The sequence below is a fragment of the Macrotis lagotis genome, chromosome 1 (assembly GCF_037893015.1).
Source record: "Macrotis lagotis isolate mMagLag1 chromosome 1, bilby.v1.9.chrom.fasta, whole genome shotgun sequence".
NCBI lineage: Eukaryota > Metazoa > Chordata > Mammalia > Peramelemorphia > Peramelidae > Macrotis > Macrotis lagotis.
This window is the reverse complement of record NC_133658.1, coordinates 487,663,540-487,689,269: the sequence shown is the minus strand read 5'-3', so window position 1 is coordinate 487,689,269 and position 25,730 is coordinate 487,663,540. Positions and strand designations below refer to the sequence as shown.

Here is a 25,730-nt window from a genome sequence, read left to right as displayed (position 1 = left end):
CTAGAGTGGACTCTTGCAAGGGCTTACGAAAATCAGCATTTTTTATCCACCAATGGAATCATCTAGAGAACTTCACCATTTTAAAAGAATTCCTCTTCTTTTGGACTTCACATAGGATATTCTTCATGGCATTGAAAAACTCCTTTGACAAACATGTTGCCTTTCTCACACATTCCTTGATACTGATAAGAAGATCACTAACATGAGTCCTATCTGTGTTTGCATTTACCTTGTGTGAGATAATAATATATTATGGTAGTTATTAAAAAGGGATCTTGACATCATGAATAGGGCAGATCTCGAAGCCAGGAACACCTGGTTTCTAGTTCTCCTTCTGTCATGTACTAGCTGTATGACCCAAAGTAGAAGTGTTATAGACAATTCTGTAAAACTATTCAATGTAGAAAAGACCAGACAGTGGTAGTTCTTCACCTGAATTTCCTTATATCAATGAAATCATTGTTCTAGTCCCTTTCTTTATTCCAGTTAGAATAATGTTTGACTTCTTATTCTCTTGCCCTTAGTTTTACAGTACAAAATGATATAGTCCATAAGAGAAAGGGAAGAATTTAGAAAACACAGGACTGCAGAAATCTGTGAAGTGAAAAAAATGAGAAGAGGAATGGATCATTTTTTTTTAAATCTTTTTTCTGAAATGATGAGCTCTTGCCTCTTGAGCCAGGGAAAGCTCAGGGAATTATGCCCAGAGAAAGTATCCAGATGAAATTACTTTAGCCAAGACATGAGGAGAGGAACACATGATTAAGACTCAATAAGGAGCAGCCAAGATAATGTCAACTGTGGACAATGTTTCAGAGATGACAAATATATGGGCTTAGGAACTAAGAAAAGGTAAAAAGGAACAGGGAGCAGAATTAAATGCCTCTGTGTGTGTCTACAGCTTGCAGTAATTACATTATCCACACATATTAGGCAGTCTTTTAATTTTAATTATATAACTGCATTTTTCTCTTCTAATGAGCATAGTTTATTCATTTAAACTGACAATTTTAATTTTACAGGCAGCGATCATAGGATATAATCTGCAGAGGGAAATTTTCCTGTTGGCATAATTTACTCCACACACATCGAAGAAAAGTTACCTTTTAATCCCCAATCAATATTTGAAGAGCACACAATTAATTTAATAGATAGCTAGGTAGTTAACATAAATCTGCAAGTTAAAGAGCCAATTCTTTTTGATTTATAATGCATAAAGTAATAATTTCCTCATTCAAGTCTCTCAGAAAGTGTCTGAAGCTTTGTTGCCTCAAAATGACAAGGTGGTAGCAGGTAAGATAGGTTTGAACTGACTTAATGCTTTTTTTTGGTGGAGTTCCCTACAATATGGAATAGAACCAAAAACATTGTTCTTTCAACTCTGTTCTTTGTTGAAGAGGTCACTGGATAACTGAAATCAGTCTGGGGTATAATATTAAAAGCAGATTGCCAGTTGCAATGTGAATGGCTCAACACACACACACACACACACACACACACACACACACACACACCTTCATCCTTTTACAATATGACAATTGCATAACAGAAAACAGAGCTTTAAAAAGTCCTCTAAAATCGGTGTGCCATGCATGTCAATCAGTGATCAAATAAATTAGGTGACTGGTACTCATACATGGAATAATAATCTCGCATATTTTTGCAACCCGACTCGGCTTCCCTGGGTGCATTTTTCATCTCAGGATCAGGTTGGTTGCTGCTGAACTTCTGTGGCTGTGAAAATTTATTACCCACAGAGTCAATCTGCAATCAGACTGCCAAGTCTGGATAAATAGAGTCATTGTGCTTGTCTGGAATATGTAGCCAAAGTTCATCCAGTCAGCTTGACTTTCACATCCCAGGGGGTTCATAAAAGCCAACACCCTGGTATGTGCTCTCGAATTCTGCCAAAATTTTGTAGAATTGTATAAACAGGAGTTAAAGAAGCAATCAGGACCTGTTTTGAGGGACAAGGATCCAAAATCAAATTTTGCTTGCATCAGAAATGAATTTTTAAATCATTTTGATGCATAGTCAAGTGAATCACCCCTAAGCAAGAATTACTCAAAATGCTATGCAATTAAATATCATATGTTCAGTGCATCCTGTTTTGATGAATTAATCATCAACTTTTTTTAATTGAATAATTTTAACCATGAAAACTACTTAAAGGAACATTTAAAGTGGTTTTTAAATGGAAGGAGCTACCCACTTTAGGAACTATTAAAAATAAGTAGATTCTTTGAATATTAAGCCATAGGGCAGAATAAAAAGAGAAAGAAAAATAGAAGCCACTGTGGGTATTTTTCCATTGTTATCCATTTAAATTTTGCATTAAATAAATAGGTAGAATGTATTCCTGAATTGGCTTCTTTTTAACACAGAATCTTTGATGAGAGTTCAGTAATTGGAAACTACTTTCTATCAGATCTTTGTCATATCTGTGAATGAACTAATCATACATTTAGGCAGTCAGTCAATCACAATCAATGCATCTCCAGATCTCCCCAGCAGGAAATCTTTTGTTTTTAACAGTCCTAATGCTGAGCTGAATAAATGTGTTTTACTGACATCAGAGATGAAAGGCAGTCATCATTATGGGATCATAGCTCTGGAACATAAGAAGATCCCAGAAGTCATTTAGTACAACCATTTCATTTAACAAAATGAGGAAACTGAGGCCCAGGAAAGTTAAATCACTTGTTCAAGGGCAGACAGCTAGATAGTGGCAGAATCAGGATTCAAACACAAGTCCTCTTACTCTAAATCCAATGCTTTTTCTTCTCTGTACAACATTGGACTTTCTACCATGTAGCAATGTTTTATTTTGTCTTTTCTGCATATTCTTAAGATGCTACAACTTGGGGACTAGGGAGATGTTTCTCAAACATAATTAACTACTTCATTTCAAAATTTTAAATCTAGTTTTAAAATTTATAAGATTATCAAATCAACTTAAGTGCCCACATATTCCAAGTTGCAAAAAAATTCTCAAATCATTTTTCCAAAATATGAGTTCTTATATTTCTTAAAAGGACTTGATAGCTTCTGAAGATACTTATTTATATATTCAACAAATATTTGTGAAATGCTTCTTGCTTTAGGGATACTATGGAGAAAAATAGAAATTTTAGATAATTATTCAGGGAAGAGTTAGCATTTGACTTGCACTTTATATAAAGTTAGATCAATCATTTATTAAGCTCTAAGTGTGAATGAAAAGATAGGTTAAATAGAGGAAGAAGGAGAAAGAGAACATTCTAGGTATATGGAATAATGTAAACCAAATCAGAGGTAGGAGAATATGTTCATGAAATCAGAGAATAGTCCTGTTTGGCTGTAATGTAGAAGGCATTCGAGTAGGGGTGAAGGAGGAGGAGATAAGGTCAGAAAAGTAAGATGGTACAAGATGGTAGAGAATTGTTACTACCAGGTAAAGGAGTTTAAGGTGGTGGTAGTGGATAAAGTGTCATCCCTGAAACTGAAGACTCATCTTTGTGAGTTCAAATCTGAGCTTCCTAGTTGTGTGACCCTGGGCAAGTCACCTCACCTGTTTCTCTCAGTTTCCTCATATAAAATGAGCTAGAGAAGGAAATAGCAAACCTCTCCAGTATCTGTGCCAGGAAAACCTCAAATGGGATCTCAAAGAGAAATTCAAAAGTGAAACAACTGATAAACAATATAATTTGAATTCTGGGATTCAAAGAAAAGTATTCAAGTTTTTGAACAGAAAAGTGACATAACCAGCTACTACATAAGAAAAAAATATTCTGACAATGACATAAAGGAAGGATTGAAAGAGGAAGAGAATAAATGCAAGAAGAGCTATCTGGAGACTCAATGGGAACAGAGAGAAAGAATAAAAGGTGGAATGTTTGGGGCTTTGAATTGACTGGCTATTAAAAATGTAGAAGAGGAAAGAGTCAAATACTACCCTAAAGTTATGATCAGAAGAGATGGAGGAAGAGAATAAAGGGGGGGGAAGGGAATAAGTATTTATTAAGGACTTACTATGTCAAGCACTATGGTAGAAGTATTTTATTATCAAATTTGACAGGGGCCAAATATTGGTGGGGCCAAAGTCAGGAATAGCCTGCTAGAAGGGAAAGAAAACAAGGTGGGTTTGAGCTAGTTGAGGTAGGAATAGAACATTTAGATTAAAAAAAAAGTCATAAGCAGATAGAAAACTGAATCTAGAGCTCAGAACAGAAGTTAGAAATAGAGATATAGTTTTGGAAGACCTTTGATTAGAAATGGTAGTTGATTCAATCGGAGTGAATTAGGCCACTATGGAAAGAATGTAGAATGAGAAATAAGAATAAATCCTTGAGGATTAGAATGTAATAGATGGCCATTGACAGGCCATTTTTAGTAGAATCATGGGGGCAGACACCCAATTCCAAGCATGAGAGGAGAGAGGTGAGAAAGTAGAGATATCTGGTCTAATCAATATATCCAAGTTTAGGGAAAAAAGGAAAGGTGGTCTGATAGTTTGGCATTATGTATCAGTCAGAAGACTTTTTTAAGAAAATCTGAGCGTGTTGTTAGACAGAAGAGAAGAAATGACTGGATTGGAAGAAATTGCAGATGCAAAGGATAAAGAGGGTAAAAAATGGAGCTATTATTCGAGGAGATGAAAGGGAATAGGATCAAGTGTGTAAGTGAAGGGTTTGTCTGACTAGAAAGTTGGAATACCTCTTTTGTGAACAGAAGGAAGATGGAGATTATGAATAGTGATTCTGAGAACTTTTGAGGAATGAAGTGAACTAAGAGCATTCATATACGATTACCTATGCCTAAAAGTCCAACCCTTTCCCAACTCCCTTAGGAAGTTCCTCAATAAATATATTTTTAATCATAAATATCTGCTATGAGCTCCCTTCTCTTTTACAGCCCTCTCTGCTGGTGCCTTCCATGCTGCCTACAAATGCATACAAGTCTTCCCCATTTTATTGGGACCCTAGAATTCTCTCAAATTATCATATTATAGTCTCTTCTTTCATGCTTAGAAAAAGCTGTCTATATTCAATGCCTACATCTCCTCTCTTCTCACTTATCAACACCATTCTAACTTCCACCTTCTTCAATTAAAACTTCTCTTCAAAGTTGCCAATGATCTCTTTATTATCACATCTGATCATCTGTTTTATTTCAGTCCTTAACTTTTTGACCTTTCTACAGCACTTTATATTGTTGACCAAACTGACTTCCTAGATAGCACTGTTCTCTTGGTTTTCCTAGTATGATTATTCCTTCTCTGCCTTTATTCCTGGATCATCACCCTTTTTCTTCTAATTGTAATTGTGCCCCTTGGTTCTGTCCTAGCCTTCTCTTTTCCATATACTTTCTCTTCTCCTCACTCTGCCTCTCTCTTCCTCTCTCCTTATTCCCCCTCTTTTTAACCTCATTACTCCCATAGCATTATTATCTTTTCAGCTGATTCTCAAAGTTATATAGACATCCCCAGTCTTTCTTAGTTCCAATCAATCAGACTGTATTTATTTAAAGACTTACTATGTCCCAGGAATTAAGTGCTGGGATTACAAAAACAAAGACTAAAACAGTCCCTATGTACTCCCAACCCATATCAGCAACTGCCTATTGCTCATTTCAAGCCATGAGCATTTCAAACTCAACATCTGTCCAAAATGGAACTCATTACCTTCTCACATGGGACACCAAACCATCTCTCCATTTAACTTTCCCATTGTCAGAAACCACCATCCTCCTAGACAAGCAACTTTTGTAATCTTGGTATCATTCTTAACCCCTCATTCTACTTCACTCCCTAAACAACCACTTGTCAATTTCTTTTCACTTTTATCTCTATATCTCTTCCATCTAGGTCCTCTCCAATCACAAAACCACCATCCTAATTCATGCTCTCTTCACTTTTATGAACCATTGCATTAACTTCCTACTTGAACTTCCTCAGGTTTCGCCCTCTCCAATATTCTCTCCTTATAGCTTCCAAAGAGATTCCTCTAAACAGCAAGTCTCATCAAGTCATTTCCCTACTTAATAAACTCTAGGAGTACACTATAACCTCTTCAAACAAGTATAAATTCCTCTGTTTGTTGGAGTTTGCTTACCTTCCAGTCTTATTACATATTTTCCTTTACATCTTCTAGATCAATGGGGCCCTTTTACCATTTCTTCACACATAGCATTCCTTTCTATTTTTTTTTTGCCTTTCCATGGCCATCCACCATGACTGAAACATGCTAACCTCTCACCCTCTACTCCTGGATTTTCTAGTTTCATTCAAGACTCAGTTTGAGCACCACCTACTTCATGAAGCTTTTCCTTAACCCTCCCAACAATCAATGCCTTGTCTCCTGAAATACCTCATACTTATGTATTCATTTCTGTTTATTCTCATATTCTGTGAACAGTCATGTTTGTACTTATTATCTTTCTCATTAGAATATAAAATCCTAGGGATGGCTAGGTGGTGCAGTGGCTAGAGCCCCAACCCTGGAGTCAGGAGGACCTGAGTTCAAATCCAGCCTCAGACACTTAATAATTACCTAGCTGTGTGGCCTTGGCCAAGCCACTTAACCCTGTTTGCCTTGCAAAAAAAAAAAGAATTTAAAACCCTTAGGAGTTTTTTATTTTATATTTGTATTCCCACTGGTACATGGTCAATAAATCAATAAGTACATATTGATTGACAATATGTATATTAATCTAGGTATATGTATATATTTCTGATTTTATCAATGTGGGGAACTTTCAGTGTGGTGTGTGGATCAGTATGAGTAGTGTCCAGGAACTACATTGTGGGAAGTTTGTTCCCCTTAAGGTATCTGTCTAGTTTGCATTGAACAAAAAGCAAAAAAAAATTTTCCCTTAGAATTATGGCTTAGGGATCCAGAATTTAAACTTTCAACACTGGCTTTATATCACATACTGATCCTCAAGATGAAGTTCTAAAGCTGAAAGGACTTGGCAAGATATTATACATTGTTACTTGTAAAAAAATGTACTGTCTCTCTCTCCCCATAGTAAATATAAAAAAAAAAAATCTTGGGAACATGAAGTACAAAACAGAATCAAGCCCATAATTAGTGGGAATTGAATTTTTGAGCATGATTTTAAAGGAGAACAAAGTGATTATGTCAAGTTTTTTTATCACAGAAGTTGATCATAACACCACATGTTTTACACAACTTATTTAGAGGAAGAGGCCCAGAATAAGAGACCCAGAAAACCATCTCATCCAACTCATACCTTAACCAGAATTCCCTCTACAATCTTTCTAAAAAAATTCTCATCCAGTATTCAGGTGAAGACCTCCAGTGATAAAGAATTCATTATTTCCTGAGACAATCCATTACCCTTTGAAATAGTTCTTATTATCTTGGTATAAATTTTAAAATGGAAGGGATCTTTAAGGTATCCAGTACAACCTCTTCATTTTACAAAGGAAAAACTGGCTTTCAGAAAGATTAAGTGACTTGTCTAAGGTACTATGGTTAGGGAAGAGCAGAACATAGATTCAAACTAAGTCAGAAAACATACTCTAAATATAACCCTTTTTCCACCCCACATATAAGAGACATGTTGTTATCTTGACCAGCCCAACTGCCCTGGGTTCATGTCCCTGTGCTGTTTTTTCTGTCTTCCTTTCCCCATCTTGGTAGTATCATCTTGCATAGTCATTAGAGGTGAAGAAAATTGTTTTCAGAGGTAAGGGCCAGATGAACATTATAAGCTTGTCCTCTGATCCTGTTCCAGAATGCATGAAACTAATGGTTGGGAAACTTTTCCTTGTATTGAGTTGAACCTACCTCAGTTCAGCTTTCACCAATTTGTTTCTAGATACTCTGAGGCCAAGCTTAACAATTCTAATTCTTCTTCTTCTTCTGTTATAGCTCTTCAAGTACTTAAAAAAAGTATACACATCCCACCATCTCATTTTCAGTTTGAAATTTCCTCATGCCACCCTAATATTACTGGTTTTGAATTCCCTTGCTATCTTGGTTGCTCTCTATTGGATTTAGTCCAAATTATTGCTAATCACATCTTAACATGATGCTCTAGACATGCTTCTGTCTAGAGACAAATTATTAAGTAGCTAGGTGGCATAGTAGAGGGAGTGCCAGGTCTAGAGTCAGGAAAACCTGAGTTCAAATCCAGCCCCAGATGCTTTCTGACTGTGTGACCCTGAACAAGTCACTTCACTCTGTTTACTTCAGTTTCCTCTTCTGTAAAATGAGACGGAAAACCCCCCAATGGGATCACAAATAACTGAGACATGACTGAAAAATGACTGAACAACATTAATTCTTAAATTCCAGATACTATTCTCTTATTAATGTAGCTGAAAATCATAAGGACATTTTTGACTGCCTTGATATAATATTGATTGATTATGCTTTCAGTCCTTCAAACTCCCAGTTCTCTGTCAACTAAACCTACTAGCTATTCTGCAAGCTTGACATTCCATCTCCAGTCTCCTTCATGCAAGCTGTTCCCTATAATTGAAATGCATTTTCTCTTCACTTCTATTACTTTGAATGTCTAGTTTCCCTTCGGGCTCAGCTCCAATGCCCCTCCTACAGAAAACCTTTTCTGATCACTCAATTGCTAGTGCACTTGCTATCTCCCTTCTCAAATAATCTTATTGTAATTATCTGTGTTCATTATAAATGCATAATACCAGGAGAACATAAATATAATATCTGTTTTCCTAGTGTATCCCCTCAGTAGAACATGACATCAGGGAATATTTCATTTCATCTAGGTATCTCGATCAATTCCTTCAGTACTTTGTAGAGTAAGCACTTAAAAAATGTTTAAGTCATCAGACATCACTATAAATCTCTACGAAGCAATTAATATAAGCATGGCACTGAACTGCTGTCTCATTTGTAAAGAAAACTCAAGTAAAATGAGAGATGAATCATTTCCACTCTCTCATCTACCCCAAGCAGTAGTCATATGACTTCTTTGGTCTTCCTCTTGTCCCCAACAAGTCCTTCTTCTTGTCCTTGGCTTTGGGTATTAAATTTATTTTATCATTGTTTTTGCCATTCCTGACCTTATTCCTTTAGGACCACTCTTTTATGAATTCATCCTGTTTTGTGTGACTCATGCTTCATAGCTCTGTGAAAAGGATTCCCTCACATTTGGGCCCTCAAAAATGAACCCCCAAGTTCAAGGTCATCTGTGCATCAGTGCTCAACCAAAATCATTACTCATAAGTACCACTATGTTTACTTTTACCAATCAGTTAGAAAAATGGAAACATTACTACAGAATGAAGGATATTTAAACAGCCTATGGGAATGAACAGAAAAGAGTCCCTTTACTCATTATATTAGATATAATCTTCTGACAAGTTGCAGCACTATCAATGGAAAAGGAAAAGGGCACATGTACTGAACATGTGTGTCTTGCAAAAATGAAGCCAAAGGGGGCGGCTAGGTGGCATAGTGGATAAAGCACTGGCCCTGGAGTCAGGAGTACCTGGGTTCAAATCCAGTCTCAGACACTTAATAATTACCTAGCTGTGTGGCCTTGGGCAAGCCACTTAAACCCATTTGCCTTGCAAAAACCTAAAAAAAAAAAAAAAAAAAAAAGAAGCCAAAGAAACTACATGAGAGAGCACACACCAGCAACCCATGTAGATAAAACATGTGTGTGGAGTATACACACAGACACACACAAATAAATATGGTGGCCATCTCTAGTACTGTAGAGTTACTGATGTCCAGATCATCATATAATCTATTCTTGGCATCATGTCATCTGGGCTGCCTGTCATATTGTCTTTCTTGAATGTCTCTACTAGCCTTATTGTCTTTAACTTTTTCTGGGCTTTAGCTCTTCACGGCTACAATTCTATTCTATTCTCTGTTTCTATCTGCCAAGATATAGCAATTACAGTCTCTATTGTCTAAAGAAAGGCATTAGTGCCTAGCTGAGACTGAGTCACTATAACTATCTAGGAAGCTTTAAAAAAGTCAGCAAATTTCTTTGGACTAAGTCTAAGATTGTTCTTTTTTGTGTCTTTTTGTCTGGTGTTGATAGAAGATCTGAGGTCCCAGACAAGTATCTGACTTGAATTAAGAAATTCCTTATAATTTGAATTACATCTCTAATTGTAAGCCTATGCCTGAAAACTTATTTCAGGTTATTTGTACAACAACAAAATAAAACAGATCATTCATAAGACCTATAATGGGATGGGTCAGTAAAGTCCACCTTGTTCCCTAGGAGTCCTTAGATTGCATGTAAATAAAATTAAGGCAAGGACAAAAGACCAGGTGAAACCCCTGTAGTTTATTCCTTCCTTTATTATGTAAACTTGACAAAAGACCAGGTGAAGTCCCTGGAATTTATTCCTTCCTTTATTATGCATATTTTCCAGCTTAAAGAACACCAATCCTCTCTCAATTATCTCTACCCAGAATACATACATACATATATATATTTCCATATGTCCATAGAAATCCTCTTTCCCCTCTTTATCTTGAATTCTGAGATAGTAATTACTTCATTCCAAGGCTCCAAACATTTATACTTCAATAATAAGTTCCCCCTTTTTCTAGTCAATATTACTTCCAGAATATTTTTGATTCCTCCACAATAAAAAGAATGAATTTTTTATTAAAGTCAAAGTCAAGAATTTATCAATTGCTCTACTTTAGCTAACAGAAAGTTACAGCAGCATCACTACTGGAACATGCCTCTTTGCCAGGTTTATGATTTATTTCCAGAAATCATCTTTTTTTCCCAATAACATTAAATTAATCCATAATATACTTCAACTACATTGTCGCTGTATATGCCCTCAGTTGATCTCAACCCAAATATTATACAGCATGTAATTTGTGGATTTTCTCACATGACTATATCATCTTGATACAAACCTTATTCCATTTTTACTTTTCTCTATGTTCCTTTTAAATAGGTTATCATAATCTAGTTTTGTTACATTCTAACAAAGGTTGGTAATACCTGGGAACTATAATTTGCTTCCATGAGTTTCAAAATCTAGTTAATTTTGTTTGTTATACTCAACCCTTTTTGTATAAATAACATTTTTCTTACTAGCTGTGTGACTTTGGGTAAGTCACTTAACCATATTTACCTCAGGTTCCTCATGTCTAAAATGAGTAATAATAAATGGCAAACTACTCCAGTATCTCTGCCAAGTAAACTTCAAATGCAGACACAAAGAGTCAGACATAAATAAATGACTAAACAATATATTTTATTACTCTCTTCTAAGAATTGATGGGCTTTTCCATTGTTATTCTTTATCCTATTAGTCTCTAAGATTCTGGTGGAGTCTTAACTAGAAATTCTTATATCTTGGTCAAATTTAGTTGATGGAGGCAGGGACAGTAATATTATAGAGGACTATAGTCCAATCTCTTCCTAAGAAGTGGTAGAAGTATATTAAGTAAATTAAGGACTAGTTGATCAAAATTGGATGATGATATAAAAGACTTGACAGGGTACTGGGGAAAGAAAGTGAATCCTGGGATAGGAGTACCATAGTCATGGTCACTAAGGGCAGTGACCAAACCATTTTAGAATCAAGAGTCATGAGAATGGTAAATAGTGTGGAGAGGAAGCATCCCCTTTTGTAGGAAGTGTGATCTCCTCCACCCTGGTTTTAGTATCTTAGGACAAAGCCACATACCCCCACATAATTATGGCTCGGCTCAGGCTTAGTACATGTATCCTTCCATGTTGGTTTCGATTTAAAATCCTCTTACCAAGATCCTCAAGACTCTTGGAAAAATCTATTTTGCCAGTCTTCATTTTATAAAATCTTGACTATGAAAACCTTATCCAAATCCTATTCTTGAGTACTATTTTATATATTCTTGCCTTTCTTCTGAAGTCCCTATCTTTCAATAGATAAAACACCACCTACATTCTCTTAAAGTCTTTAGTTTCTTGTCTGGAAATTTATCATCCCTAGCAAATATTTCCAGGTTGTTTCTGGAAATATCATTTAGCCTGTATGAATCACAAGAGAGTAGGTAGTGATCATCAGATTTGACAAGTCTCAACAGATTCTCCATTTCATCCCGGATTCATACTTTAAGAAGACAATACATCCTCCCAATTATTTCTGTTGGGTCTGCATCTGTGAAGGTCAGTTCCTTTCCAGCAGGGAGCCACCAACCAACATCATTCCACAGAGCCCAAGAAGCCACTTCCTTCCCAGAGGTCCAGCTCTGATTTCAGAAGAAGTTTGAAATATTGAAAGGTCCTTCTTCTTGTTATATGCTTCTATTCTTTTTTTTTTTTAGGTTTTTGCAAGGCAAATGGGGTTAAGTGGCTTGCCCAAGGCCACACAGCTAGGCAATTATTAAGTGTCTGAGACCGGATTTGAATCCAGGTACTCCTGACTCCAGGGCCAGTGCTTTATCCACTGTGCCACCTAGCCGCCCCTATATGCTTCCATTCTTTGGATTCCCAACACTGATTTGAATTTCTCACTTCCTCTTCTTTTTCCTTCCCATTTTTCCTTTAAAGGATTCCTTTAAGTCTTTCAAGGAACATTTCATTTTTACCTGGTAAGCAAGCTTATGATCATAAGATCATGGATTTTGAAAGGAAAGGAATACTGATGCCTATCTAATTCAACCCTCTCATTTCATAGATATGAAAACTAAGACCCAGGCTCACACAAGTAGTAAGTTAAGATTTTAAATAAGTCCTACAGCTGCAAATCTGGTACTCTTTCTATTCTGCTGCCTTTAATCTTTTTCACTGTCTTCCTTATTGGTGAAATAAGCCTGTATTTTGTGAATTTATGTATAACTCATACCATTCAACTCTGTATTCACACAGATTAGGGCTCCAATAGGGAAGGAAGGATTATTATGATCTATCTCAGCCGGCTCTTGTCCCATCTGGTTTCCTAGAAACTTCTAAAGTCCTCTAAATTTAGTTTCTACTTTAATGACAATGCATGCAAGAACATATCTTAATACTATAAAATTATCTAAGTAGGACAGACAGGAATTGTAAAAATAAGGGAAACAAATGCATATTCCTGATTGAGTACAGATCCTTTTGGAATTGACATTCCTCTATGCAGTAGATTAGATTCCTTATACCCTCAGTATCATCAGCATTACCACCAAAACTGGAAACCACTACCAACTTCTATTTTTTTTTTTACTTTTACTTGTCTTTTTGCTATAGACAATGGCTGTTTAATTTGCTTCAGATTGCCTGGATACTACCCCAGTAATCTTGAAGACCTCTCCTCAAGGTCTTGGCTGTGTCAGGAGACCATTTCTTCTTCTATTCCACATGAAAATTATGCTACTATTTGTCTTGCTTGGGTTTCTGGTTTCAAAGATAGCCAGCTGAAGAAAGAAAAAAATCTACTTTTAAACTTCCATCTTTGCAAAACTGTCCTTTTAACAATCAGAGCCTTTGCCATGGTTACCCAGTTCTGTGGAATATGTCATTTTACACCAGTCCAATCAAGTCCATCTTTGTGGTCATAGCTCCAAGAAATAAAAAATCCTCTTCTCACTGGATTTGTTTCTGTACATTCGATTTACATCTTTTCTTATATTCCCTACACATGTATCAAGTGCACATGTATAATTGTATAATATTAAACATGCACTAATTTGCAAATGGCATAGTGCTAGTAATTACTACAAATGTATTCACCACAGTATCTCTAGTCTATATTAACATCTAAATTATAAGTAGATAAAACAAATGGAGAAGCATGCACATAGTATTTGTCTGTTGAGGTTTCATGAAAAATTATAAGTTATCAACTATCAACATCTATACTCCCAGTTTCCATTCCCTTGTGAGGGAATTTATATCTATAAACCCATTGATCTCAGTTTGGGTCTTTGGATGGTCTGAACTAAGTAGTGCTATCCCCAACAACAAATGCTTCAGATAATCAATGTCCTGTTATTTTTCTCAGAGTATCTGGAGTATTAGGATATAAAGGCATAGTCTCTGGTTTCAGTCTTAAAGATATATTCTGGCAGATTTCTCCCTCAGGTATTAAAGGTTCTTTAGATTCCCCAAGGTGGGGATTTTTCTTTCTAGATCTTAATCTGAATTTTTTTTCTTACATGCCATTATATAGTACCAGCACTCAATCTCTCTTCATGTGTCTCAGTTCTCCTGAGTTCCTAGTCACCCCAGAAAAAAATTCTTCTTAAAACTCTATTTTCCCAGAAGTCTTTTCCCACCCAGTAGTCCTCACTTCTAATCACATAGTATGGGAATTATAAGTCTGCTCTCCAGACCTATTCACCAAGGGAAAACTGTTCTCTTTCCATCAGATGTGCCTCAGTTGTGCATAGTTCTAGCTGAAGCACATGGTATAAGTCACACTAAAGTATTCTCCTTGCTCTTCACATTTGCTTCAACTGAGTTATTCAATCCCCTATTGCTCCTGCTGCTAACTGTCATGGCTAACTACAAAATAAACATGTTATGTGTGCGTGCATGCATGTATGTATAATTATACACATATATACATTTCTGTGTATGCATAGACCTCTTATTATGAATGTATGTATCAGGCAGTTCCCTCTTTGATTTGGCATTTGTGGTAAACATCCTCCATGACAAGGGCAAACCCTTTTGACAATGAGACCAGTAAGTCTGTGTGTTTTATTCCTTGCTTTATAATGTGACAGACATTGAACAAAGTCTTCTCATTTTTTACATCTTTAAAATGCTAATATGTGATTTTAACTTATGTGGGGGGAGATATCTTATTGGAAGAGAATCTTTAAAGCAACATTAGATACGTTTTAGAGTTAACAATCATCAACGACAATAAGCAATAGGTACAGTAGGATACTTTACTCTCTATAGCTTCCAGGAAATTATGTGACTGCAATTATGTGATCCACTATAATATATTGTCTGCAAAAACCTGCCTATTCTTGTTCTATTAGTCATAATTTTTAATATTAAGGAAAAATTATGCACTAGGGAGAGAGTGGCAGAAAGAGAGAGAGAGAGATCTGGATAAAGAAGTGGGTTGGTCACAAGTAATTTCAAGAAATCTAGAGGAAGGCATTTCATAGAAGATGGATGAGTTGTAATTATTTTTTTTTTCTTCTGGAGGGAATACCTCCTTGGATGAGATCATAGGTCCTTAATGAATAATGAAAGCATGTGCATCTATGTGTATACATATGGGTATAGTGTTTGTGTGTTTACATAAGGATGTGCTGTTCTCAGGGTAAGGGGAGAGAACAGAACAATACTTCACATTTTTAAGTTAAATTTGCATAGTTAACATTTTTTCCACCTAGAGAAAATAACATGCCCAGGTCCACCAACTAGAAAATATCTGTGGTGGATTTTAAACATGAATCTGTCTGTCTCCAAGTCCAGTTCTCTGGATATCATATTGATTAGTAACATCTCCAAAAATTCTCCTAGTGAGTTGCTGTTAACACCAAATAGCCATTTAACAAGCTAAGCATCTATATGTTGTCTGTGTAATTATTGAATATGGATTTGGAGAATTCCTCTGAGCTTTAGGAAGGTTCACCTTATTCTACCCCTGTGCTCCAGAATCCATGAACTTGCTCTCAGTTTTGTCTTGTCCCAATTACAACAAAAGCATTTAATTTCCTCTTTGATTTCCCTTCAACAACACATTGCACATTGTGATACCTCAAGTAATTTTGGTAGCTCATTTAGTACACAGTGAAACCTGAATATCTGTTGATTAGGTTCTCAGGCACACTAGACACATTGCAATAAAGAATGGAAAGAGGAGATGTAATCTCTAGAGGATTAAAACCTGAAAAGGACTACTGTTGGAGGAGAACTTGTTTTGTCTCCCATACACTTAGGGAACAAGTCTATGAATGATTAATGAACTCAGGGCAGATCAATAAAGTATTCTTTTAAACGTATCATAACCCGTTTTGCTTTGGGTAGAGTAATAGAGAAGTTTGGATAGGGTATGGAGATGAAGGAGGGGAGATCTGGGAAGAGAGAAAATTGGTTCCCTGTAATCTATGGCTCTTGAGCAAGTGAAATTGGGCTATTCATCTAATTTATTGTGGGTAGTTTTTCAGGCTTCACTTCATGAGTCACCTAAGTAATTTTTTCTTTGCTATTTCATACCCTGTAGTAAAGTTTAAATCCAATGTTTATTTATTTCATTATTTTCCTACAGTAAAATGAAATAATGTACAGAAACCAAAGGAGATTTTTTTTTACAGTCATAAATTCTAGAAGTCTTTGGGCATGGTTTGTGGTATCAAATTTTAATCTAAGTCATAATCCTTTTTAAAAAATCACACACCTTGCAAAGTCCCTTATTTCGAGAAATTATATAGAACATTTAACATATTCTCTTCTCTTTCCCTGATGGATGATGAGCTGTCCTCAGTAAAGTCTTTAATGATGTGAAATAAAATGCAAATTAAATAGCCCAATCAAAAGCAGACTATTAAAAATAGTGGAGCAAGCAATAGATGGTCCTAAGTACCACCATGTTGCTTGTTTTTAAATAAATAGCATTGAAATATTAGAGGAGTGATCAGTCATAGGAAGACAATATCATTTTGTAAATGATACCATTTTGTCCCTGTTATTAAATTGGGAGGGTCCTTTCCCAAACCACTATCTCAATATTACCATATCTCTTTTGGGGGAGGGGAAGGAGAGTATAAGGGAGAAAGAGGAGAGAAACAGAAATTAAAGTTTATAATTAACCAAGATAAAAAATATTTTAAGGAATTTAACACATTTTTAAAACATGAATGCGTGTTTTCTTTCTTTGAAGGGGGTGGGGGCTGCATTACTTTGGGCTTTTAAATTTACATAATTGAGAGACCTTAGAAGGCCCCCCAATTTAGTATAGAAGGTCCCCTCAACACTAATCTTTAATTGTTTGAGAAAATTTCTTCTGATTTTCATAAGACTACAGTAATATTCTCTGAAGCTATCAGCTATAAATAATAGATTAAAAAGTAACCTGGAAAAGTAAACTGAACACTTAACTGGGACTCAAGAGTTCTGGGTTCCATTTCTTGTTCTATGTGATGATGAGGCTTGTTCTTTGTTCTCAAAGAAGACCCAGACTTCAGGCGAGGTGATGCCATGACAAGCACTTGAATTGAATTTGAGTGAAGGGAGGCTGTGCTAAGTCTACCAGCCTCACTTTCTCTTCCAGAGCTATTTGGGTCCAGAGGCCAGATAGGAATCAGGACTGGAAGTGACTGAATTCAAGGCAATCAGGGTTAAATGACTTTCCCAAGGTCACACAACTAGTAAATGTCAAGTGCCTGAGGCTGAATTTGAACTGCCATCCTCCTGACTCCAAGGCCAGTGCTCTTTCCACTGCACCATCTAACTGTAGTTTCTTCAGCTCTAAATTGAGAAGGGGGAAGTTGAATTAAGCAAACTCTCAAGTCTCTTCCAACTCTATTAATCTAACCTAATTCTAAAATTATTTTAGAATTCACTTTGATACACTATGAACAGCTTATAATAAATGCTTCTTAAGTGGTTCTTTACCATTTTTTAACCCTGTGCTAAGGAGATACTAAAACAGTATCTTTGGGACTTAACTAATTGATATTTTGCTCATTTGTTTTTAAAGCACACTAATAGCATTAATATGACCTAAAAATGTAATGTCTCAGGGGAAAACTGGAAATCAAAGCAAACCAAAGGAAGCCATACTCTGCATGGGGTTTTCTTGGCAAAGGTACTTTTCCAGTGATTTAAGCAAGCAGAGGTTCACTGATTTGTCCAAGGTCACCCAATTAGTGAGTATCTGAAGCCACATTTGAACTCAAATCTTCCTAACTCCAGGCCCAACACTCTGGGGTCTAATTCTGTGCATGTGTTACTGCAACTATTCAAGTACTTTTCCATCTTTCAAAATTTTGTTCCTCTAGGATACTTTCCTTTATGGATCCCAACTAATTCTATTTACCTCCACTACCTCTGCATTTCTTCATGAATATGTACACAGTTACCGTTATATTAATCTCTTCTTATTGACACAGTACCTTGTAAATATAGTCAAAACTCAATCTGTTTTTTTCTGACTTCCCACTTTGGTGTCAATTTCTCTAAGATCAAGGATTATCTCTGTTTCTTTGGTACTCACATTGCCTAGTAAAAAAATATTCAAAAATGTTGCATTGATTTGATATGATTGACTTGGCTAAGATATGCCAAGGAGCCACATTATTTGCTATGGAAAACATTTTCATGCTTGTAAAAATGTTCTTAAAAATTGATGATTCTGCTCTTTAGGTGTTTGCATTCTGAAGATTCCACATTTGCCAACGCTGTCAGTTTCATGGAAATAATTTATAAGGATACTTTAGAAGGACTTTAGTTATCTTTATTTACCAGTCTAATTGTGAGCTCTGGTTTCTGTAAATGAACAACAAACCTATCAAGTAAAACACATCACTTTTTCTTTATCTCTTGGACTTTTCTAGTCAGCCTTGGCCTTCAAACATCTTTTTTGCCTCCTAAGAATTACACTAGGGCGGCTAGGTGGTGCAGTGGATAGAGCACTGGCCCTGGAGTTAGGAGTACCTGAGTTTAAATCTGGCCTCAGTCACTTCATAATTACCTGGCTGTGTGGCCTTGGGCAAGCCACTTAATCCTATTGCCTTACAGATAGATAGATAGATAGATAGATAGATAGATAGATAGATAGATAGATAAAAGAATTACACTAGAGTTAGGGGATAGTAGAATAAATGAGGGAATCAGTTGTTCCTGCTCTCCCCACCCAAATTCCCAATCACCACAAGAAGTTGAATGGGAAAAAAACATAGATTGTTCAGAGAAAGAGGTATGTAGAAAAGTTGGAGCAGAGTTTAATGAAGAGATATCCCTTCCCATAAATCTAACTGATGGCCCAAAATTATAGCTTGGTGGGTGGGGAAAGGAGGTTTTAAAAAAAATCTTTTTTACTCAGGTAAAAATCCTGTAACATAGGAAAAGGGATCAGAATAAAAGGAGAACTTTTTGTCCTGTTTGATTTTCTTAGACTTGCTGAAAATTACCTAAGAGTTCTTACTCCCTAAAATATCATTGCCTACCTTGTGACAATTCTCTTATGCGATGGTGTACATCACAGAGTCTCACATTTATTCATCTGGAATGTTCATTTCATGAAACACTGTCTGCTACTTGGTTGGTAGTTTGAAATTTGGCCACATGACAAAAATGTGTGTAACACGTTTTTTCGTAAGTGTTGATTGAGCACATAATTTAAAAGTCAGAATATAAAATAAACATCTCTGCCCTTTCTTCCAGCAGGCCGCACAGAGATCTGCTCTCCGCGTTCTGTCTGACAGGTACATTTTGTCATTTTTATGAACTATAAATTGCTTTATGAAACGTTGAGCCCTATTTATTGTGGCATATAATTCATAATCGGATTTTTGTCCCCAAAGTATCTGTGAACTGGGATGTTAAACACTTTGCATGCTTGGATTTGTCATGCATGTGTGGAGTTTATTACTGCAAAAATCACAGTCTTGTTGTATTTCATAGTGTGCACAATCCCTTGTTGTGCTATGAGACAAGAGATAAGAAACTTAGTGGGAAAAGCATGAATGATACAGTAAATTGTGAGCTTTAGAGTTTGTTGAAATCTAAGCTTATTTTTCAGCCATAAGTACTTTATTTATTTTGAAATGTTTTCGTCTGACTTTCTCCAAATCCTTTTGCTAGAAGTTATCTTTCTTTTGATGAGGTTTTCCATTGAAATGCTTTATATACAAAACCCACAACAATTCATGCTCCTGCATTTCCCACTTCTTATTTCCTTGTATTGTTTAGTTTTTTCTCACCTGTGTTAGTTACTGAATAAGAAATGTTAATATAATAAATAAACATGGTTGAGCTGTATTTGGCACCAGGATTTGTCTTAAAGACTGCATAAAAGAGAGTTGAATTAAAGGATGTAAAATAGTTTCCTGAAATAGGTTCCTTTCCCCCCCCTATTTTGACACAGTAGGAGGGAATTTTTGTCAGTAAGCTAAAGAACTAGCAGGTTGTACAAGTGAGGTACTATGTCATCCAGTGGTACAAGGAGATTCCCCCCTCCAAGCTCTCCTGGCAGCCACTTGAACCTAGTCTGGCTCATCCTCACCCCCTCCACAGAAAACTGGGATGCTCTGAGGCATTCCACCCCCCTCCCAGCCCTGACTTCAGTTCCACTCTTTTCTTAGAATGAGCAGTAATTGACTCTGTAAACCAGCTCAGTCCAGTACTTCTCTAAGAGCAAAATCTGTCACTTAGGCTGAATTATTTGTTGTGCATGAATGAAAAGCATTCTCTACGGGTGGTAGACTGAGACCACCAAAATTATTCCACCTCACTTTTATAAACATCATATTTTTTTATTTCACTTGAAAACCCTTCATTATGTCAAACTGTATACACTCTGCATGCTGCAAGATTAGTTGCCATTGAAATCTCTAAGAAAGGTTTTTCTAGAGATTTGGCAGAGTTAACAAACAAAATATGGAGGGTTTTGTTGCTTGAAAAGAAGAGGAAGTTGGAGATTTGAACATGTTTAATTTCTGACATAATATTTCCTTTTATCTATTTTTCTCTTTCTATTTTCTCTTTTAAAATACAATCTTCAAAATTCTGACATTTTTCTGCTTTAATAAATTACCTCCTCCTCAAAACACATGGAGGTAAAAAACAGTTCCATTTAAAACACAAAGCCATTATGGCCTTTGGTAGACTTCACCTAAACCTATTTTTAGGATGATACCAAATCCTTTTGAAGATATGACTGCAAGCTCAGAGAACAGTCATCCAGCAATATAACTGATAAAATTCTAGTATACACTTCCAAAAGATAAGACACACTGTGTATAGAAAGTTTTGAGAGACATTGGACTAAGCTAGTCCAATGATATTAACTTTCATTATTTCATTCAAAAAAGCTAAAATTCTTAATTGACTAATTGTTTTTTTTATTAAATGAATATTCAAAGCACTGCACTAAACATAGTAAAGAAAAACATATGTCACAAACCAGAAACAAAATCACTCTGGCAAGTAAATATAAGGATTATTGATTAAACATATAAATCTCATAAGAAAGAGGGAAAGGAAAAAATATAGATATAGCTCCAATGTACCAGTCTTATACATATCCCATGTCTTCAACTATATATGTTAGTCTTTTTTACCTTGTGTTCAATCATTTATACCCAAATAGCATCTAAAATGTCTAAAAAGTATTCCATGTTTTCTCTTTAGGATTGTATGAACTCTAGTCAAAGTGATTTGTTGACTTTGTAATGCAATCCTAATAATGCAATAAAAAGCTGCTTGCTCTGGTCTATTTTGCTGACCAGTTCCATGGGCTTTGTGGATATTTTGGGGCCAAAGGAGCAATCACCATAAATGAGAAGCATTTGTAATCATTTGGAGATACAGTAAGAACTCATTAATTTAAAATGCACAGGATTTTTTTTTAAAAAGCAGGCTTTGAATTAATTGGGTTCAGTTTTTCTAATATTTTTATTAATGAATTTTAAGCCATCCAAGTCAGGTGGGGAATATAGTTATCTCAATTTGCATGTGCTTCTGAATAAGCTTATAGGTGATTAAGAAGGGTCATACAAGGTCATATTTTTTCCAGTCCCATGTTGTATTTCAAATAGTGAGTGATACCTTAAGTCAATTTGTGAAGAGTCATGACTGCTCTCTATTAATACCATACTCAAAAGATTTGCTTCTTTTAATAAGCTCTATTATTAAACAGTTTAAGAAAAATTCATTATTTAAACTTTACTTCAGTCTATTTATTTTTCTGTCTCTGCCATCTGTCAGTCTATGAGATGGTAAATTCCACATGGACATGGTCCATGTCTTCTCTAAATTTCATATCTTTCCTATTCTCTAGCATAGTGCTATACCCTAAATCGGTTCTTAATTCACATAGCTGTTAAATTCAATGGACTTCAGGTCATTTGAGGGATTAGATTGTTGTTTTTATTGTTTAATAGATTCAGTCATGGCTGATTCTTTATGACTTCATTTGAAATTTTCCTGGCAAAGATATTGGAGTTGTTTGCCATTTCCTTTTCCTTCTCATTTTACAAATGAGGAACTGAGAGGAAAGGGGTTATTAAGTGACTCATTAGTCAGTGTCTAAAGGCCAGATTTAAACTCCTAAAGATGAGTCTTTCTAATTCCAAGCCCAATATTCTACCTAACTGTCAAAGAGAATGAATTAGTTAATTCTTCTAATTCTTCTAACTCTAAATCCTCTGATTCTATAAGTTAGCAAATTCCATAAACTTGCCAGCTGCTGAACAAACTAAGACTTCCCTATTTCTAGTTTTCTTATATTGATGATCAAATTCATATCCCTCAGGATTTTATAGACAAGTCATATTCTCTTACAGATTTTATCTTTTCACATTCTGAAAAAGTTCAAGTTTAGGATGTCCACATCCATCAACCCCTATACACTGCTCAGTTATTTTAGCTTATATTTGTTTACTTTCTCCAACTATGCAATGCAAGAATATCAGTTCACATTGCCTTCAGCATTCCAAATGTGTGCATGCAACAGGGATAGCTTCCTGGTGATGAAAACGGCAATAAATTTGAAGTCAGACGATGACAGCTTGAATGTCTCTGCTTGGTCACTATCTGACAATAAGTTGTTTCACCTCTCCATAAGCCTACTTCCTAAACAGTAAAATGAAGAAGGTCATAATTTTTTTACATTCCTCAGAAGGTTCTTGTGTAATTTATTATGGGGAAAATATGAGTATGTTGTCCCCTTCATTAGACTGAGTTCCTTGACAAAAGAGACTTTTTGTTGTTGTGGTTCCCTTTCTTCATATCCTTAGTGCTGAACATGGAGTCTGGTACATAGTAGGGATTTCATAAATGTCAGAATTTATAAAGGGCTATACGTATATCATATCATTTAACTTCACTAGGAGTTACTCAAGTCAACAAGCATTTATTATGCTCCTGCTGTGTACCTGAACTAAATACTGGGGATACAAAAGTAAAAATAAAAAGCCCCTACCCTCAGAGTTAATATTTTATTTCCATTGTTCTCTGTGATAAAACCCAGCATCCTGTGTTCTCTTAGGGACATCAGTGTTCATAATCATTCATCAAAGAAAGTAACTGGGTATAAGCAGAAATTGTGGTATTTCCTTTACTGAGAATAGGTAGCCACATCTCATCTCACTGAAATGGTTCAGGTACCTTACCATCAGGGAGGAATTGATCTTGAAATTCTTCCTAGCTGAGCTTTACCAAGATTGCTTCATTTATTTGCTGCTTTGGTTTTATTGTAACAACAGTATTTTGACTATTTGGATGGTATCCTTTCAAAATTAACAAGGATATAGTGCTTAAGACAGAATGTTAACAAATTAAAACTGGAGAGACCACTAGCCAAAATCCTATCTGTGAATTCAGCCCCCGCCCAGAAAGTCTTTTCCCCCTTTTTGGTTCCATTTGAGCTTTGGGTTCAATCTGTGTCTTAGCAACAATCATCCATGGCATATTTGAGATCAGAAGTGAAACAATGCTGGCAAGGCAGTGTGAGAAATTGGACCTAAGCTTGCTCATTGTGCCTATTTGTCACTTCAGTAATGCAGCTCAGTTAAAAAAAAAGAGACTGAGCATGATTATGTGGGCCATCCAGAATAAGGCGGGTCATGATTGGTGTCCTTTCTCTCCCTGACTATGAACAGTTTTCCATCAATGGACCTTGGATAGTTGTCTTTAATGACATGCAATTAAGATTGCCAGCTTGCCAATCAATATTCTTTGCTCAACTCCACTAATATCCTCAATAAAGAGGGAGGTGAGAATGAGAGGGGGTAACAAACAAAAATTTTAGAAAGGAAAATGTCAATTAAAAGAAATTCTATGTATGAAAAAAGATAAACACCAGTCTGATGACCCCTTTCTTCCATTATAGTTATGCTTTTGTATATATTTGTTTTGAAAGGGAATTAATGGGAGATAGAGGATCTAGATCAACAAATTCATCAGTGTGGAAACTCTCTCCACTGATGCAGATCCACAACTTATCTGCAACTTAAAAATCTTAAAGACTTTTCCTGGGGACACTTGAGAATTGAAGTAATATGCCTTTGCTCAGCCCAGCACAATATGTCCCATTTTCCTGATTCTAGTTATCATCCTCTCAGCCCCTACCATTTGCCCATTTGTTGCTGCTATAGAGTTAACAGAATAGGCAGGCTTTCAGTGTTTCTTGAAATAAATTGTAGGGAAGCAAATTGAAATGAGGCTAATTTTTAAGTGAAGGGTATCTGGATGTTTGCATGAGCTCATTTGTTGATGTATGCATTGTTTTTAGTACAGTCAGACATTGGGGACAAGAAGACAGTCAAAGTTGCTAGGGGGAAAAATGGCAAAATGCTGTCAGAAGAACATATATGTGTGTGGCATATGAAGTACCTCCACATATGATTGATCTTCCTTCATGTGTAGTAAATAGGAGATAAGTGATCAAAAAAAGTATTCACATGATTTATCAAGCTGAGCAGAGAAGCGAGAGGTCAATCCTGAAATCTAAGGAAGGAAAGCAATAGGAAATTGCTAGTACTAAGAAGTTAATCATATATTTGGACTGCTTCCATCTGTTTCTGAAAGAAAGGACAGAGTTAGTAAGGATGCTTTATAGCAAGAGATCAGGAATTAATATATTCTATGAAATCTAAGTAACATTTGCAATGACTTGGATTTTATATTTTAATAAAAGGTTTGATAATTCCAATTGAATAAATTACATTGGGCAGGAAATAGGACATATTGGGGGGGAAGGATGGAGAATGTGTTTATTATAATAATTAAATAAATAAAAAGAAAAGCCAACATGAAAACAGTTGTTAATCTGATGGCACTCAAAGGGCATGAACGACCATGTGGTTAAATTGTGCATATAATCGTCTTTTGAAATATCAACTCATAATTCCAGAAATGGCTACACTTTTATGATCCACGGAGATGAATAATTAGTCTATAACCTGTCTGTCCATCTGGCAGTGTCTCTTGTCCAAGATCTACTTATCTTGAATACCCCTTCACTGCTGTTCACTCATGAGATAGTCAAGGACAAACATTATTATAATATGACAACTGTAAGGGCAGCTGGTGGCATAGTGGATAAAGCACCAGCCTTGGAGTCAGGAGTACCTGGGTTCAAATCCAGTCTCAGACACTTAATAATTACCTAGCTGTGTGGCCTTGGGCAAACCACTTAACCCCATTTGCCTTGCAAAAACCTAAAAAAAATGGCAACTGTATGCTGAGTTGTCTCGAATTTTATTTAATTTGGATCTTTTCTTAAATGTACTTTAGATAATCTCAAGCCACCAATTCCTTTTGGGAAAGAAATGTAGGGTACATGAAAATTGAAGAGTTTTAACCTCTATGCCATTTGCAGTATCTGAAATGGTAAAAAGAAAAAGAGTGGAAACCCACCTCCAGTGAGTGGCATTAGACAAACTTCAGCCCATAAGAGAGTGATTTCTTTAGGGCAGCCTCTACCTTTATAAGATTATACCTTGAACTAGCTCCAATTAAGAACAAAGGAGAGCATGAAGAATGAACTAAGAATGATGCTTTCCCCTCTTTTCAGGCCTATTAGCAAATAAATATAATTTTCTCGTTAATATTTTAGTAATTTATTGACATCTCAATGACGAAAGTTGAGTTGCCATACACTGTTAACA

The 25,730-nt window shown here is 35.8% G+C and overlaps 1 protein-coding gene across 2 annotated transcripts in view; it reads left to right on the top strand.

Moving 5' to 3' along the window:
- The window catches only part of AFF3 (ALF transcription elongation factor 3), a 679,787-nt gene that overhangs the window by 541,257 nt on the left and 112,800 nt on the right, over positions 1-25,730 (top strand). For both annotated transcript variants that reach the window (XM_074213791.1, XM_074213792.1), the window contains exon 9: positions 19,282-19,322. In XM_074213791.1, coding sequence (XP_074069892.1) covers positions 19,282-19,322 — 41 coding nt within the window. The remainder of the gene's footprint in view (positions 1-19,281; positions 19,323-25,730) is intronic.